At 50.3% G+C, this 18,165-nt stretch overlaps 1 protein-coding gene across 3 annotated transcripts; it reads right to left on the minus strand.

Moving 5' to 3' along the window:
• Positions 1-1,187: 1,187 nt before the first annotated feature.
• GCAT (glycine C-acetyltransferase) lies at positions 1,188-16,152 on the minus strand. 3 transcript variants are annotated; one of them, XM_034776952.1, is made up of 9 exons: positions 15,902-16,152; positions 7,617-7,714; positions 6,370-6,471; positions 5,311-5,457; positions 4,790-4,944; positions 3,270-3,352; positions 2,704-2,875; positions 2,065-2,186; positions 1,188-1,592 (listed from the first exon to the last, which is right to left on the minus strand). In XM_034776952.1, the coding sequence occupies exons 1-9, from the start codon at positions 16,098-16,100 to the stop codon at positions 1,441-1,443; spliced, it is 1,230 nt and encodes a 409-aa protein (XP_034632843.1). In that variant the 5' UTR covers positions 16,101-16,152; the 3' UTR covers positions 1,188-1,440. The 3 variants fall into 3 exon arrangements, with proteins under 3 accessions (XP_034632843.1, XP_034632835.1, XP_034632826.1); XM_034776944.1 differs by having other exon boundaries at positions 1,188-1,570; positions 7,617-7,747; XM_034776935.1 differs by having other exon boundaries at positions 7,617-7,747.
• Between the last annotated feature and the right edge of the window lie 2,013 nt (positions 16,153-18,165).

The raw sequence follows: 18,165 nt of genomic DNA on the forward strand, positions 1-18,165 counted from the left end.
TTGCTGCTGGATACAGTTCAAGGGGCTGGGGCAAATCTTACAGGCCTTGTATAGGCCAGCACCTCCTTAACTTGGGGGCTGCCTCTTGCTCTCTAGAGTGGCAGTAACACTTCCCACCACTGCTGCCAGGGACGCAGGGAGGATTAGCTACCAACTAATGTTAGCGCTGCCCTGCCCTGCAGAGCGGTGCCAACACACGGCACCCACGTGCACGCACACAAGCGGGAGATTTCTGATTTAGACCAAAGACAATGCCAAAAATTCTCCCGCGTGGTGTCTTGGGTTCACTTCTGGTTCCTGCAAAGTGAATCACTCACAAAGAGTTTGAGCAAACAAGTTCCAGCACCCAGCCTCGCTCCATGTTTTCTGGCATGTTATAATTGCAACGAATGGATCCAAATTATAGGTTTCTGTCATCAAATGCGATCATCTCCTCAACCCCTGGAGACAACACAGCCTCTGTGAACTCCCTCCCCCCATCCCTCCTTAGCCTTCCTGTATGAACAGATGTTGGGCAGCAGCGCCCTCTACTGGATGGTAATTGTTGTTTGTAGACTGGGTAAGAACGGTACCAAGAACCAACTCAGCCCGTTTAACCCCTGGCCTAGTCCTGACGAGACACCAGAAGGCCATGGGGTACAATGCTGCTGGTCTACCTACTGAGCTGCATGCCCTCTCCCCTCCTACAGAAGGAACAGGAGAGACAGACACGGGAGGCGAAGCATTCTGAAGACCGGGACAGCACAAGGGCTTAAAATGGCCAATGCGGAATGGAAACTATTAACAGAGAGGGGAGAGTGGCCCCAACCCCCTGGCTACAGTGGCACCAACATCCCAGTCAGGGCTAATGGGCCCTTTACAGCAGTTAGAGTGAGGTGGTGCACCAATGGGCACGACATAGAGCTGTTATGCCAGCTCCCATCTGCACTGGGGGAATTCCCTGGGGGCCGGATCTGCTGGTTTTCCAGCCCCTTTATGCCACTGGAACGGTTTAGAGGGCTAAGATGAACCATGCCTTTTAAGTGTACAATGGTTACTAACAGCAGGCTCTCCCCCTGAAGACGGTCGTGTGGGGTTAAACACCATTTCCCCACCCCTCCAGGCTCCCCACCTCTGCAGGCAGCAGTGGGAAGGAGGGGAAGAACAGACTGCAGGCCTGGGATGGGAGAATCACACCAAGATGCTTGTTCGTGTTGATTTTATGTCTTGGTTGAATCTTTAATATGTGTTGTAACATGAAGAGCCACCCCCAAACCATCGCCCCCACCACTGTGAACGCTATGGTGGCTAACGCCTCCAGAGGCCAGGATCTCTTTATCTTCAACATCCTACTATCTTCAGGGCATCACTCTGGTTATGGTTCTTCCCCAGGTTAGGCACGGTCTTGCTTGTGGAAAGGCTGAGAAAGGCCCCATCACATCCCCTGTGCTAGCTGGTTAGTCAGGGCAACGCTCCATGTTTACGCCCCACCTCTGTGAAGGCCTCCACGCAGCGGTCAATGTCGTCCTCACTGTGGACGGCTGAGATCTGCACCCGGATCCGCGCCTTCCCCTTGGGGACCACGGGGTAGCTGAAGCCGATGACATAAATGCCTGGTGATGAGAGTCATGTGCAAGGGGGAGGGAAACATTAATACTGGGGCTCGTTTACTGGTGGGAGGGAGTCTTCAGGGGTTTTAGCTTCTTTTCTCCCCTCCACACCTCCGTAAGCAGGGATCAGACATAGCAGCACACAACTCCATGCTGGTGCTGGAAGGGTGCCCCCTACAGAGCTGCGAGGGAAGCAATGGGAAGGGCAAATGGTATATGTGCTATCCAGCAGAATGGCGGGGTGGGGAAAATTTCTTATCCAAGGCCCTATAGCAAAGCAGAGACAGTGTGAAAGGGAATAACTAGAGCTGGGGACTTCCCCATTGCTGGAGGGGCTGAGGAGGTAAAGAAAATCCCCTACGGCTACCAGACATGGAGTAAGATAGCTACAGGGAAAGAGGATCAGAGGCCATCCCTTCATCCGCACGTGACACCACCACGTGAAAGCCCCAGCCCCAGCCCTATCTGGGTTTACCTCTCTCCAGTATGTCATCAGCCATCACGGACGCTAGCCGGGCCTCGCCCAGCATCACAGGGCAGATGGGGTGATCATTCCCCGAGATGCTGAATCCGGCTGCAGCCATCTTGCTTCGGAACCTGCCCGGGGGGAAGGGGAAGAGGAGCACATCATCCCTGCTTGGCGAAGCCCTTCCCCTCAGCCATCAGCCCACGGCTCTGGCACCTGCATGGCTCTGCACTGTCCTAGCTTTCCATGGCCAGGATCAAACTCCGCACCACCCAACCTGAGTGCGGAAGGGGCCATTCCTCCGAGATCCCCTCCTATTTTCTGCCCACCTCAAAGGCCTCGTGGCAGGCTCCGCTGTGCCACTCTGGCTATCATGGCGCCTTCTGCATCCAGACTGGTGCCTGGCATGTGGGGTCATGCTGGAGCTTGCACTAGGTAATCCCACAGCTATGATATCACAGCCATCTCCCTGGAAACCACAGGTGGTGCTATCAGCAGAGGATGGGAAAAGAACCAGAGACAACTCACTCCTGAGCAGAAAGGAGTCTACTGGCCAAGGGGGTGAGATGGGCAAGGAAGTGACTGCATGGAGAAGGGGCTTGTTGGGGGTCTCCCCCAGAGAAAGGATCCCAGGTCCTCAGCCCTCACCGCCTGGTCTTGGCCACCATGGACTGCGCAATGGCATTGCTCTCCATGAGCAGGTCCAGGGCCTTGGAGGCGCAGCCCACGACAGCAGGAGGCAGGCTGTTGGAGAAGAGGTATGGGCGGGAGCGCTGGCGCAGCAGGTCGATAAGGGCCTTGGGGCCAGTTGTGTAGCCACCTGCAGGGGGAGGAGACAGAAAGAGAGCATCCTTTGGGACGGGGAGGAACAGCCAACAACGGGACCCCAGGACGTCCCGTCCCCCCCCCCAGTAACACAGGCAGCAGTGCCTGGGATCCCAGCTGGTTAGTTTCACTAAATTGTTCCCCCTTGGGTGCCCAGGTGTGACATCTCCAAAGGGAGGTTAGAGGAGGGTGCACCTGGCAGGGCTTGCTAGACCCCTTTCACCCTCGTAGTGACCCTCGTTGGGTCCAGGCCCTTCAGCTCCTGTCCATGTCTTGGTGTTCCCCATCGGTTCTGTACTGTTAAAGGGAGGGGGCAGAAGGGTTTCGGGGAGCTCTCGGGTACAGGGCCACGTAGAAAGACAAGGCCCCAGAAAGGGGAATATCTGAACCTGCTGCTCCTCCAAGTGCCTTCCCCAGCGTTGAGTTGACAATGTCCACTTGGTCCATTACCCCCAGCAGTTCATCAGTACCCCTGCGAGGAGAGAACACGACCCCATCAGCCCTGGCAGCTCCGACCTGGGGGGCTGGGCCGTGGTGGCTGTGCCCTGGCACCAGTTCATTGGTGACTTTCTCTCCAGCATGGCTCTGATGTTTTCCCAGTCCTGATGGAATAGCCACACCTCCAGTGGCAGGTTAACCCAATGGGCACCGCCACCCATTTGCATTCCCACCACCAGCTTTGTACTAAAACGAAGGATACGCAGAACCAGGACATTAGCTATGGATGCAGGATGTGAAATCCCGACAGGGCCGGCTTTACCAAGAGCGGGGCCTGATTCCTGGGGGCGGGGCTTGCTGCAAGCCCCACCCCCAGGACCCGAGCCGCGCCGCGGGGGGGGGGGGCCGCGCCGGGGGTGGGTGAGGGGGATCCCAGCCGCGCCGCCGGGGGGCCGGGGATGGGGGGACCCGAGCCGCGCCGCGGGGGCCGCGCGGGGCGGCGGAGGCGTGCCGGGGGGGGGGGGGGACCCGAGCCGAGCCGCGGGGGGGACGGGGTCCCCGAGCCGCGGGGACTGGGCCGGACTGGAGCCAAGCCGGGCCAGAGCCGCTGGGGCCTGCGGGATGGGCGCGCCTCCCCGGAGCCCTTCTCCCGCCCCCACCCCAGCTTACCTCGTGCTGCTGGCCCGCCCCTGCTTCGTCTCAGACTTCCCGCGAATCTCTGATTCGCGGGAAGCAGGGGAGGGGGCGGGGCATTCAGGGGAGGGGAGGAGGGGCCGGGGAAGTGAGCTGGGGGCGGGGCGGGGTTGATAGCTGCAGCGCGGGGCCCTCTTGGCGCGGGGCCCAATTCAGCCGAATCGGCTGAATCGGCCTAAAGCCGGCCCTGAATCCCGATGTGCCGTGCTGTGGGAAGGCCTTGTCCAGCCAGCGACAGCGTAAAGCAGCAGGGAGCAGGCCAGGGAAGCATGGCTAGCCAGCCTGGCTGGCCTCCTCAGGGGAGTTCTCTCTCCAGATGGGGTGAGGTCACCTCCTGCAGGAGGGAGCCAGCCCTGCTAGCAAAGGCAGAACTGGGGGCTCGGCGCGTGGGCTCCTCATCCCTCCCCAGTGCAGGCTGCTCTTACTTCCTGCACACAGCAAACTGGTGGTTTCATAAGTCAGAGCAGAGACACAGCCCCTCTGAGTATGCTCCGAACAGGCCCCCGCCCACCCACGCCCCAAGACTGAGAATGCTACCCCCAAAATCTGAGCCCACCCCCGTTATGCCACTCCCTGACACAAAGACAGGTGTAGAAAGGAGGATGCTACCATCTCGTAAGGGGGCGGGGGAGGTCAATGGCCAGGTGGGGATCCCTTCAAGGACTAGTGGCTCTAAGGATCCACAGCCCCACAAGAAAGAAACCCCCTATTCAAACCCGTGGCTGGTCTAGCCCCAGAGAGTGAGACGTGGGACTAGCAGGAAGGTCTGGTCTTGTACCGCCCATTGGGCCCAAGGAAGCCAGTGGCATGGCATTCATCGATGAAGACGAGGGCCTGGTATTTCTGGGCCAGGCTGCAGATCTCCTTCAACGGGGCGATGTCACCATCCATGGAAAAGGCACCATCGGTAGCCACCAGCCTCAGGCGGTGTTTCTATGGAAGAGAGTGTGGCAGGCTGCAAGGGATCATGGGTAAAGACAACGGCTTGAGCAAATGTGTTTGGGAAGTGGGAGGAAATGGAGACTGGGGTCTAGTACTCCCGGTACGTGACTATATGGCCCCCACCCACCATCTCCCCTCCATCCATTCTTGAGCTCACATTCTGGCAGTTTTCCTCCTGCCAACGAGCAAAGGATTGGATTCTCCCTAGAGTCTAGCAAGGCGGCTTCAAATGCTGGCCAAAGGAGGTTACTCCTCTAGGAGATGCAAAGTTATTCTCTGGGAGATGGGCACCTTGCTCCTAGACTGGCAGGGGGTCACAGACCGAGTGCATCCCCAGGGGAGACCACGTCTTTGTACCTGTGCATCCTGCAGCTTGGCCTCCAGGTCCTGCATGTCCATGTGCTTGTAGCGGTATTTATTGGCCTTGCACAGGCGGATCCCGTCAATGATGGAGGCATGATTCAGCTCGTCCGACAGCACTGCATCTTCTGGGGTCAGCAGTGCCTGCAGACAGCAAAACAATGGGCTGCGGTGGGTTACGGGGGGGGGGGGGGGGGAGTGTCCTTGCTAGATGCATGAGCAAAATTCTGTGTCGCCACAGTACTCTGGCTTGGCAGCCTCACTAGCCGACCACCAGAACCTTCTGCATCCTATTGGTGGTCAGGCCACTCATGGGGCAGTGTCAGGGCACCACGTCTCTCCTCATGTCATGGGATACACCACTAAGGCTTCTATCTCTCAGCTCCTTTTCCCCGCCATGGGGTTCCTCTCCCTTTGCATTCTTTGTTCCATAAGCCATGTCTCTGCCAACCCTACAGGATGCGCTGACTTCCTCTACCAGGGCTGGGCCTAGGTTGGGGACAGTCGCCCCTTGCCCCACACTTTTGGGATCCTCGCCATCACCATGCACCCACAAGGGGCTACCCATCCTCCCCTACAGGCCTCAGCCACCCTCGCCAGTATGCATGAGCCGCCTCCCCTACTTTTTAGGTGGAGTGGCTGCATCCGTTTTGAATTCTCATGTGAGCGGGTCCAGAGAGCTCAGGTTGGGGATGTTGGGGGCTTGCAGAAGGTGGCCAACAGTGATGGGTCACTCTGAGGAGACAGCTGGATGGGTTCTACTGCAGAGGCCCACCCAAAACTTAGGATTCGTTGTGATGGTCACCCTACTAGGAAGGAGGAGATGAAGGCTGACTAGAAAGCTCCATGGCACCTCAGCCCCCCACCCCAGCAGCACACAGAGCCATTGGGTCTTCTCTCTATCCCTATCTCATCTCCCTTAACTTCAGCTTGCAACCTGCTGAGGGAAATGTGATCATCAGCAGAAGCAACTGCTTTGGGAGCTTGGCTTGTTGCCTATGTAGCCCTTCCCCTTGCTGCCCCCTACACACAAAACACAACACATGCACTATGAACCTCAAAGATACCAGCATTGGCATCAAAGCAGCTGGCATAGAGGATGGCGTCTTCTCTCTGGTGGAAACGAGAGATCTTCTCTTCCAGGTTCTTGTGTATATTCTAGAGAGAGCCAAAACAGAGAGTGAGGGATTTCTATTAACATGACCAGTGGTCCAGCTAGAGTTCCCTGCTTGCCATGGTTTTCTGCGTGGGATGCCTATTTTTTTTTCCAAATGAGTTTTCTCAACAAGGAACCTAAATTGTGGTTATAATTTTTGGTCCCACAAACCAATCACTACAACCACAAGACTCCAAACCAACACAGACACAGGGCACTTGCGCTGAAGCACTTACCATTTTTAACTGAGATGTTGCCCCAAAAAGTTTAAGTGCCACACAAAGGGCCCAGATCCTCAGCTGATGTAAACTGGGGTAGCTTCATTGATGCAATGGAAGCTACCTCAAGTTATTGTAGCTGCAGGTCTGGCCCTGGGAAATTTGGGGTGTTTATTTTATAACTAGAGATCCGCAGGGTTTTTTTACAACCCTGGGTTTTGTTTTTTTTTTTACAACCCTGGGGTTTTTTTTATTGGTTTAACGAGAAAGCCTATTTTATACCCTTAAACTGACAGTGCATGTAGGGGGGTGTCTGTGTGGCCATGTGTACGGATAAGCATGTGGAGCTGTATCTGTGTGGACATGCATGTGCTGATAAGTGTTCAGAGAAAGGGAAGCACGTGAGCAGCATGCCTGCTCTGTTGTTATAGGTAACTATGGAGGCAAAGCTGAAGGCTTCTTTCCTCTGTGGTGGATATAGGATTGGTTTGGGGGAAATCAAGATCCTGGGAAGAAATCATGGAGAATGGCAGCTAATTAATATGCATGGGAGTGAAGGCTTTGCCTTCTCCCAGGAGCCCATGTGGAGACCTGGTTATTGGTTGGAGTGGAAGGGACAGGCTCACACAGTAAGGTGTGTGTGTGGGGGTGGGGTGGGGGGGAGGAACGGGACACCACAGAGTGAGGAATAAAGGGAAGGGAGTGGGGACAGCACATCCATGGGGAGAGGGACAGGAGAAGATATCAATGGAGGAGGAAAGGAGAAACAAGTAGGGGAGAAGGGGAAGGAAAAGGAGAGAAAAGAGGGGCTAGACCTAAAGCATTCTACTTGGTTCCACCTGGGAGCAGTGTGGCTTGGTGACAGATGATTGGGTTTTAGACCCAGGGAAAGGCTACTACTCCACTCTGGATCACGGCCCCACCCATACCTGAGTCCCGCAGATGAAACGGACAGAGCTGAGGCCAGCTCCGAACTTCTCCAGGGCCTCTAGTCCAGAGCGGATCACCTCAGGGTGGCTGGAGAGCCCTAGATAGTTATTAGCACAGAAATTCAGGATCTCTGCAAAGAGGAGGAGGGCAGGAAGGAGTGAGCAATGCATATAAATCCTACCCACCCCCTGATGCAGCAAGACAATAGAGCAAACCTCAGCCAATAGCAGGACTGAAGCTAACACACCAAAAGCAGCCAGGTATGTGCCCGGAACCATGGAAACATTCTTATGTCACATTTCCAGCGTGCCCCCTGGGCTGATTATTGAGCAAAAGTAGATGGGTCATTGTGAAGCAATTGGACTTATTATTGAAGTGGGCTGTAGCCCACGAAAGCTTATGCTCAAATAAATTTGTTAGTCTCTAAGGCGCCACAAGTACTCCTATTCTTCTTGTAACAGTTTAGCCAGTTTCCTCTGTCTCTCTCCTCACATAAGCAGAGGCATGGCAGTGAGGATCTGTCTATCTGGGATCTCCATCCAGCAGGAGACAGGCTGCCTGTTGCTTCAGCAGGCAGGCTGACTTTCCGGTTGTACTGGTTTTTAAATTCAGGTTCCAAAAAAAGGCTGATTCAAGGACAGCGCTAAAATTCTGGCTTTTTCTGGCCACTTTGTTTTTTGAATATAGGATGAAAATCTGAAAACTCAGATAAAAGTAGGCAAACTAATTCTCAGATGACAACACGAGCAAGTATCACCTCTTCCAGGCCCTAAATAGAAAACCAATGTCACAACCAAGTCCCGCTCTCTGAACAGACTCCAGTCAGTTGTGACTCGCTCCAACCACAAATCCCATGTGCTGCTAAGCTCCCTGGGCCTGGGTAGCGACTGGTCACTATTCCTACCACTAGGTCTTTCAGGCATACTCCCAGGTGCAGGCCCTACATCTGACACCCTTCGTGGGCACTGAGACCCCATAGTCCAAGCACCTCAGAGCCAGGAACCAGTGCCCCAGCCTTGGAGCCCCCAGTTGCTTAGACACATTCCCCAGAGTCCATCTGGCTGTGGGATCGCTGTTTTTTTCTAGTTAACCCCTCCCAGGACAACACGGCAGCAAAGCAAGGACACACAGGCTTAGCAAAGGAATTTCTCACACACACTTTATTCTTGAAAAGCTCAAGATCGTTACAGATCTATTGAAAACAACAAACTTTGGACACAGCCTCCTCAGTGTCCTCTCCCCCTAGTGAGTCCTGGGTTTGGTTCTGTCCCTTAGGGGAAGCCAAGCTCTGCTTGCCTCCACTCCCTCTAGCTGTTTCTGGCAATGACTCAGACAGCATGTCTTAAGACAGCCTCTGACACCTTTTCTGTGCCTGCTCTTCCTCTGGGGATTCGTCCAACACCCACTGCCAGCTTCCAGGCAGGGAGGGAATCAGTCAACATTATTGGCCCTGCCAATAGAACCCCCGTTACTCCAGGAATGGATTGCTGTGCTCTGTCCCAGCTTTTCAGACAGTTTCTGGACATGGGGTTGAGTTCCTGCTACAGACTGAATGCTCCAAGCCATACTGAAGATTACATTTGAAATGAAGGTTGAAATACAATAGGTGTTCACAAAACAAAAATGGGATTCTGAAACTGACAACCCCCTTTCAACCGTCACCATTGTGGCAAGTCCCAGACACAAAGGGCTGGGAACGGATAAGGACCAATGCTTATTATTTCTGTTTAACATTTATACTGTGGTAGAAGCCAAAGGCCTCAGTATCAGAGTCTTATTGTGCTAGGTGTTGCACACACCCACACACTCTCTCTCCCCCCTCCCCCTCCCACCCCCCAAAGAGCTAAACCCTCATTATGGCCAGTTAATGCAGACAGGGTCAAACCATCTTTAAAAAAAAAAAAAAAAAACCACCACCACCTTTCATGTTCATTAAACTACTACAACAACAACAACAAAAAGGGTGGGGGGGGGGTGGAGGGGTGTTTGTTTGTTTTAAATATGTCGAAATCAGCAAAATTAGGCCCTGATCACACTGGCTTGCCAAACCATGACCCCATATCCTGCAAATACTTATCTTTACTCACACGAGTAATCCCATTGAACTCAAGGAGATCACTCGCATGCTTAAATTAAAGCATATGCATATGTTTGCAGGATCAGGGTCATCCTAGGCCCTTAAAAACCAGGTTAGCAACAAGCATGTTTAAACACAGTTTCTTAATTCCATTTGAAGAACAGAGTTAGCGCCTAAGGGCTTAAGCTACACTACAAAAGCCTCAGTGTCAGAGGACTGAGCTGCAATATGCTATCTCAAGACACAGTCAAAGGTTGGTTCTCTCTTGTAGACAGGTCCTTACCTATGTATTAACCATATCAGGGGGCATCAGGAAGTCAGCTTCCCCAGTTCTGTTTGTTTGTTTTTTCTGTTGTGATTTAGTATAAATGGGCCAAAATACTGCCAGAGATAGGTACTTGTCTAGACAGGGATATGCAGTCACAGACACGAATCATCAACAGCCAGGTGTAGGTTAAGCCTTTTATAGAATAGGATTATTACATTTCTACAGTATATCCCAGAGTGATACAACCGAACAGCTCATGGAAGATGGTGGTTGGCCATGTGAGCGGCTTAGGTTTTTTAAGTGGGTTTTGAAATTTATATACAGTGGGGTAGAAAGTCTGCATTTTCTCCATGGGTTTTGTCAAAAAACTAGAGCTCCTACTCTCAGTGTACCAGGCCAATTTTTATTCTTTGTATTACAATAGTGCCCCAACTGTGACTGGGGCTCCATTGTGCTGGGCATCATAACAAAACATAGCAAGAGACAGAGAAAGTGTGGGAGAAGGGAATATTAATAATATTCCCATTTGATAGATGGGGAAACCGAGGCAGATATTCACAATGCTGAGGCCGGAAGGGACCAGTGCGATCATCTATTTGACCTCCTGCGTAACACAGGGCATAAGAATTAATTTAGGGAAGTTCTGTTTGGATTAGAGCATGTCTTATAGAAAAAAAACATCCAATCTTGATTTTAAAATTTTCAGTGATGGAGAATCCACCATCACCTTTGGTAATTTGTTCCCATGATTAATTACCCTCACTGTTAAAAAGTGCACCACACACTGGAAGAAAAAACAAACAAACAAACAAAAAACAAAAACAAAAAAAACAGGGAAGTTACTTGGAAATGATGCAAGAAATCCAAAACAATTATAAAAACAAACAACAACAAAAACACAAACAAACAAACAAAACACCTCAGGACAGCCATCCAACACAAACAAAAAGTGGAACCAACTACAACTACTCCACAACCCACAGAACAACACTGACCCAGAACACCTCTGGGAGAAACCATGGCAACGTACCTACTACATGGACATTACTCGACACCCAAACGTCATCAATTTATGGAGCTGAATTATCTGTACTCTCCAAGGGACGGAGCTTCTGTCCCACTACAGAAGCGGATGCCATACTAACATGTGGAAAACTAGAACAATTCTTCCACTGTCTCCTCCTCAAAGAATGACGACATCACTCACAATTACCACGTCCCCACCAACAGTCAGACTGGATACCACAGAGCAGACGAAACCACATCCGTGATCATTACATTGATTGCTTCAGGGGGAAAAATTGATTGTGAAATCCTTAGCAATCCACCATAATCCATCCACCACCGAGAGGACAGCCATGCAGTCCTAAAATCTAACCACCAGATAGTGATCAAACCAACAGACACGATGACTATGTTAATGAGGCCAACTGACAACTCTCTGACACCACCTAATATAAAGAACTCAAAAAAGACCCCACACTGCAATTTACCCAGGAACTTAAGAATATCATCAAATCCTTCCCCAAACAACTCCAAGAGAAACTCTACAAACTCGTCCCCTACTAACCCATCCCAGGCACCTTATACATCAGAGGGGGGTAAACTACGGCCTGTGGGCCACATCTGGCCCGCAGGACCCTTCCCTCTGGCCCCGAGCTCCTGCCAGGGAGCGGGGTCAGGACAGGCTTGCGGAGGAGCCAGCCCAACTCCCGGCAGCGTGGTGAGTGGGGCGGAGGCTAGTCCCTAGCCCCTCCCCTTCTGCTCCCCTCCCTCCCTTGCAGTCACAGTTCTTCCAGCGCCTGGGCAGTGTGGCTGCAGCTCAAGCCGGGCGGCACGGCTATAACGCCGCCAGAGCTGGTGCTCCAGGGCGGAGCGGTCAGGGGGCGGGGGAAATTCCGGGAGGGGGGTGAGGAGCAGGAGGGAGGTGTTGGGGGGGGGGGCAGTCAAGGGGCCTGGGCCCTGTTGCCAGGGACAGGGGCAGAGCAAGCCAGGACCCCCCTCCACCCCCAGCATGCTTGGCCCCTGTCCCCAGCAGCCAAGCCCAGACAGGGAGTGAGCCCTGTCCAACTGCCAGGGAGAGCAGCCAAACAAGCAGGGGAAACGCACAGGGAAAGGACTGAGCCCTCCTTTCCCCCACCCCACAGGTAACGTGGGGCGGGGAGAGCAGGGAGGGTTGGATAGGATGCAGGAGTCCTGGGGGGCAGTCAGGGTTGGGAAGCAGGGAGGGTTGGATGGGGGGGGAGTCCAGGGGGGCTGGATAGGGTGCAGGGGCCAGATAGAGGGTGGGGGCCAGGCCATACCTCGCTGTTTGGGGAGGCATAGCCTCCCCCAGCCTTCCCTACCAGGCCCTCCATACAACTTCTGTACCTGATGTGGCCCTAGGGCCAAAAAGTTTGCCCACCGCTGTTCTACATGCTTCCCAAGATACACAGACAAGGGAACCCAGGCAGACCCATCATATCTGGCCACAGCACTCTTACTGAAGGAATATTGGAACTCATAGAAACCATCTTCAAACTACTCACTGCACAAAGGCCCAGTTTCCTCCAGGACACAAACCGACTTCCTCCACAAACTCCATAACATTAACAATCTCCCTTGGAACACCATCCATGTCACTTCCCTATACAACAACATCCCTCACAATGACAGCATGGCTGCCTGCCTCAAATATTTACAAGACAATGGACAACCCTCAGATATCCACCCCAAACGCTCTCCCAACTCATCCATTACATCCTCACCCATAACAATCTTACATTCAACAACAAACACTTTGTCCAAACCATGGGAACAGCCCTGGTTACTAGGATGACGCCCCAATATGCCAACCTCTTCGTGGGCTACCTTGAAGAATTTCTGGATAAGTGCACCACGAAACCAATGATATACCTGAGATACATTGATGATATTTTCATCCTCCGGACAAACGGCTTAAACTCCCTCTCAGATTTCTACCACAACTTCAAAAACCACTATCTGTCCACTAAACTCTCTCTGGAACACTCCCACACTAGCATCAACTTCCTGGACACCCCAATCAGCTTCAGCAATGGAACCCTACAGACAACCATATACAAGAAACCCGACGGATTGCCACACCTACCCTCATAGATCCAATAACCACCTCTAACTCACCAAGAAATCTGTTATCTACAGCCAGGCACTCAGGTACTACAGAATATGCTCCGAGGAGAAAGTCTGGGATATACACATTAATACACTCAAAACCAACTTCACCAAACAAGGACACTCCACCAGAGAAGTAGATCGCATCACCTCACGCTGAAACCCATATGGGGTTTCATCAAACAACTACAATCCATACTAAGTGAAGACCTCATCTTGAAAGAAATCTTTTCTGATCCCTCACTTCTGGCCTTCAAACAACTCCCCAAGCTCACCATCAGAAGCAAGCTCCCCACAAACCAATACACACCAACTCAAAGCAGCACCAGACCCTGCCAGAACAACAAACACAAAACCTGCAGACATATCTCCACTGCTATAATGATCAACACCCCCCACAACACACCTTTCAAAATCCATGCATTCTACACATGCAGTGTACCTCAGCCAATGCACTAAATTCCCCAATAACAAATACTGTATGTGTGTGAAACCAGACAATCATTACGGTCTCAAATGAACTCACACAGAAAAATGATAAAAGACAAAAACTGACTATTGCCTGTGGGTGAACACTTTTCACTCTCTCCCAGGGCTCTGCCACGACCACACAAGCCATGTTAAAGTGCTGCGTTGCCAGTGTAGACTAGCCCTTAGAGCGTCTTCAGCAGACGCCCTACAGCAGTGCAGCTGCATCAGTGCAGGTGCATCAGTGCAGGTGTAGACCTGCCCTTAGCGGTGATGCTCACAGTACCTTTCCCAGCCCCGAAGAAGAGTTTGTCTCTCTCCCCAACAGAAGTTGGTCCAATAAAAGCTATTACCTCACCCACCTGGTCTCCACCTTATTTCAAGTCTGAAGAGACAGAGAGTCAGGCTATGTCTACATTAGCACTTTTGCTGGAAAAGCTTGTCTGTCAGGGGTGTGGGGGAAAAAACAAACAAAACAAAAACAAAAAAAACCCCACACACCTCTGAGTGACGTATGTTACACTGACAAAAGTGCCAGCATAGACAGTCCTATGTCGGTGGGAGACATAGCTACCACAACTCATGGGGGGCGGTTTAATTATGCTGACGGGAAAGTTCTCTTCTGCCCACATAGAGCAACTACACAGGAGACCTTAGAGATGTGCCGCTGTAAGGTCTCTAGTGTAGACACAGCCTAAGGCTATGTCTACACTACACAACTTTTAACAACATGGCTGTGCTGCTAAAAGGCATGCAGTGTAGCCGCTGTTTGTTGGCTCTCCTGCCAACAAAAAACTTCCACCCACAACGAGCAGCGTTTGCATTGTCGGCAGGAGAGCGCTCCTACCAACAAAGCGCTGTTCACACGGACGCCTGTCGTCGGCAAAAACTTTTGTCTTTCGGGGGGTGGAGGGGTGGTGATAACACCTCTGAAAGACAAAAGTTTTGTCGTTCAATTGCCAGTGTAGACATAGCCCAAGTGACTTGCCTGAGGTCACGCAAGAAATCTGCAGAAGAGCGAAGAACTCATCTTCCAAGCCCCAGTCCAGTGCTCATAAATACTACTGCCTTGTGTTTGTCATCCAAAAAACCTTAAAAAGAAGGAACAAATTCATTCCTAACCCCTGCAGTGATCACTCTGCTTCTTGAAGTGTGAGTTTGGATTGCCTTATTTTAAGCTGGTATAAACACAAACGTTATTATTGGTCATAAAATCATCCAACTCTTTTTTAAATACTCCAATTCCAGTATTTGACTCCTGCAGCGAGGATTCCACAGGCTGGACTACACACAGCAAGAAGTAGTATTTCCTTTGACTGGCTTTAAATTTACTTGCCATTCGCTTCATCAAGTGATCCCTAGCTCTCATATTATGGGACTTCATAAGAGGGCAGGATCTGACTATCTTTCACAGTAATCCTCATAATAATAAATCTGTCAGTTATAAGCATAAAGACAAGTCAAATTAGGCCCAAAATGTATTTGTTTTAAAACAAATAAAAATAAATGAGGTTTTAGAAAAACTGATGCCCACAGAATTGGGTTTTGGTTTTTAATTCAAAGAGAAAGTTCTCAAATAAAAACACAAAAACAAATGAAAAAGCCCCAAATTATGTTCATAAACTGCCTTGCCACATTGTGCTTGTGCAGAACCCAAAAGATATATTGACTAAAAACAAAACTGAATCTGGCTAATCAATCTAACATCATTGTCCAAGCTGAGAGAAATACAAAAAATAAACAAACAGTGTATAAACAATGTCCATTAAACTAGATGTTCAATATTCTTTGTTTTACTTTTTTTTTTAATATTATTTTAGCCTGATAATGCTGCTTTAAATCTTCTCAAACACTTCTCCCAGCTAAATCAAACAATCCTTCATTCCGCAATCTTTTGGTGCATGTAACTACTACCCAGGACCTATCGATCTTCACTGCCCTTGATTCAATAATCTCACTACCTCTTTTGTAATCTGAAAACACATTGCTCCAAAGCAGGAGTTTCCTGAAATAATATTGCATTTTCCATGTCTTTTATAAAGTACACTCAATAATAATGTTCATGTTTTTACTGCATATGCACACAGGGTTCTCTATCCAGGTTCTCTCCCCCCAGCACATGGGTGGGTCAGACTGTTTTGGCCTCTGTTCATTATCTAATGAATATTAAAGCTGAGTTTCATCTGCTACAGTGCTGCTCTCTCCCCTAAACAGTCTTAAATTCATATGGAGTTTCTCATAATCCTTTGTGGCTTTTACTAACTGCGCTGTGTGTCTCTCCTCTCCCCCTGTCTAGCCAACACCGGAGACGCGTTAAATTTCATAGATGCAATACCTACCTCCTCTGCTGCCTTCTACGTGGATGTGTGGCCCTTGTTTTGATGTTATAATCCTCTCACTCTTCCAGGTACCAGCGCCTCGGATGCTCTCTAGCTCAGCCTCCAGGACGTGGTTGAGTTGGGCCAGGGCAGCCCTTGCTCTGTAGGAACTACATTGCCCCTGGGAGAGGGGGTAGCTCAGAAGGCGGCTGCACCACATTGCTCCAGCCCAGCTTCACAGCGAGAAGGCAAGCGGCAAAGAACCCGATACTGGCAACATGTGGCGGAGGCGGAACCTGAACCAGCCAATCAGAAAGTAGCAACAGGCGCACCAATCAGCGACAGAGTTTATTTAAGGGGACACGGCTGACACTAAAGACTAGGGTGTGGGGAGAGCCGGGGCAGGAGTACAGTGACTGAAACGTGCCCAGCTCTGGTCAGCGACCTCAGCCTAAGGATTAAATTAAATTAAATTAATGGAGATATCCTATCTCCTAGAACTGGAAGGGACCTTGAAAGGTCATTGAGTCCAGCCCCCTGCCTTCACTAGCAGGACCAAGTACTGATTTTGCCCCAGATCCCCAAGTGGCCCCCTCAAGGATTGAACTCACAACCCTGGGTTTAGCAGGCCAATGCTCAAACCACTGAGCTATCCCTCCCCCCAATTGATTGAGGGGCATTGACCCAGCACTGCGTGGGTCTCATAGCTGTAATAACAAGTGGGTACTACAGGGGAGGATTGAGATACATGGGGGATCTCAGGACTGGAACAGGACAGTTGGGACTAGGGCGCCCAGATAGCAAGGGTGAAAAATCGGGACAGGGTGTCAGGGGTAATAGGCACCTATATAAGAGAGAGACACAAAGATCGGGACTGTCCCTATAAAATCGGGACATCTGGTCGCCCTAGTTGGGACCACAGGCCAGGAGCAGTATGTAGAGACAGAGGGATGTGGATGTCCGAGGGGAATGGAAAAGCCAGAGCTGCTGCAGGTCATGACTGAAGTCCAGGCAGGGGCAGATTTAAGGGTCAGAGTTTGGTCAGCAAACCCGCTGCCTGGGGTTCAATGGTCACGTCGCCTTAGGCTTATTTAAACTTGAAAAGTAAAAAACAAAACACACACAACACTCCAATCAAAAATCACAGGCCTAAACAAAAATGGATTCTAACTGTGTTGGCTTGTGTGTTTCCATTTATTGGAACCTTGCACCACAGCAACACGTTTCCTTGGCAAGTTGCTCTATGATTCTGTCCAGCTCCAATCTTGCAATCTCACCTTTCTCAATTTTAAGGAGAGCAAGGTCACTCAGCCATGTCTGTAATAGTGTTGAACACTTTTTGCACATTCATCACCAGCCACTTGGTATGGTGAGAAAGAGCCAACACATTTCCATTTCTGGTAAGGTAAAACATCATCAAGAGAACTTGACTCTATGAAATTCAAGTAGTTCTGGACAAGAGCTGTTCCAAGTGACAAACTGAACACCTCTGTGTCTTTTGTAAAATAATACATCTTGAAAGACATAATCTTGTGAACCGAGTTTAAAGAAAAATATGAGTATTTTCCCATGCGTTTAAGAACTTCCTCCTTTGACTTTTCTAAAGTTATTTTTAAGTTGTCTGGGATGGAGGAAACCAGATAGAATAACTGCCTCTTCATATCTCTCACACTGAGATTTTAGTTCCCCGATCATATTGTCTAAGACAGGAGTAGGCAACTTATGGCACGCGTGCCGAAGGCGGCACGCAAGCGGATTTTCAGTGGCACTCACACTGGCAGGGTCCTGGCCAACGGTCCAGGGGGCTCTGCATTTTAACTTAATTTAAAATGAAGTTTCTTAAACATTTTAAAAACCTTATTTACTTTACATACAACAATAGTTTAGTTATATATTATAGACTTATAGAAAGAGACCTTCTAAAATGTTAAAATGTATCACTGGCACGTGAAACCTTAAATTAGAGTGAATAAATGAAGACTCAGCACAGCACTTCTGAAAGGTTGCCGACCCCTGGTTTAAGACCTCAAATATTTCCTTTGATAGTTATCTTTTGCTTCTAACAGAGAATCATGTGCAAATTCATCATCCATGCGGTGTACATGTCTCTTCCTATGACTTGAATAGTTTGCACTTTCAAACCCTATTGCTTCTTACCTGTTGTGAGATTCTTTTATAATTTCCTCATACTTTTCTTCAGATCTGAATTTGCATAGCTCATTCACTGTGCTCTCAAATATCCAGCGGACTTGGAACAGATCAATTTTGTTTGACCAAAGGATTCC

Source organism: Trachemys scripta, chromosome 1 (genome assembly GCF_013100865.1).
Source record: "Trachemys scripta elegans isolate TJP31775 chromosome 1, CAS_Tse_1.0, whole genome shotgun sequence".
NCBI lineage: Eukaryota > Metazoa > Chordata > Testudines > Emydidae > Trachemys > Trachemys scripta.

Bases quoted from the DNA above. Each gene is read 5' to 3' on its own strand.
- GCAT (XM_034776935.1), bottom strand. From the start codon at position 16,100: ATGTGGTGCAGCCGCCTTCTGAGCTACCCCCTCTCCCAGGGGCAATGT. The intron at 4,945-5,310 runs GTACAAAGACGT...TCTCTTCCATAG, and splicing joins CCAAGCTGCAGGATGCACAG to AAACACCGCCTGAGGCTGGT. The intron at 3,353-4,789 runs GTACAAGACCAG...CTCTCCTCGCAG, and splicing joins TTCCTTGGGCCCAATGGGCG to GGGTACTGATGAACTGCTGG.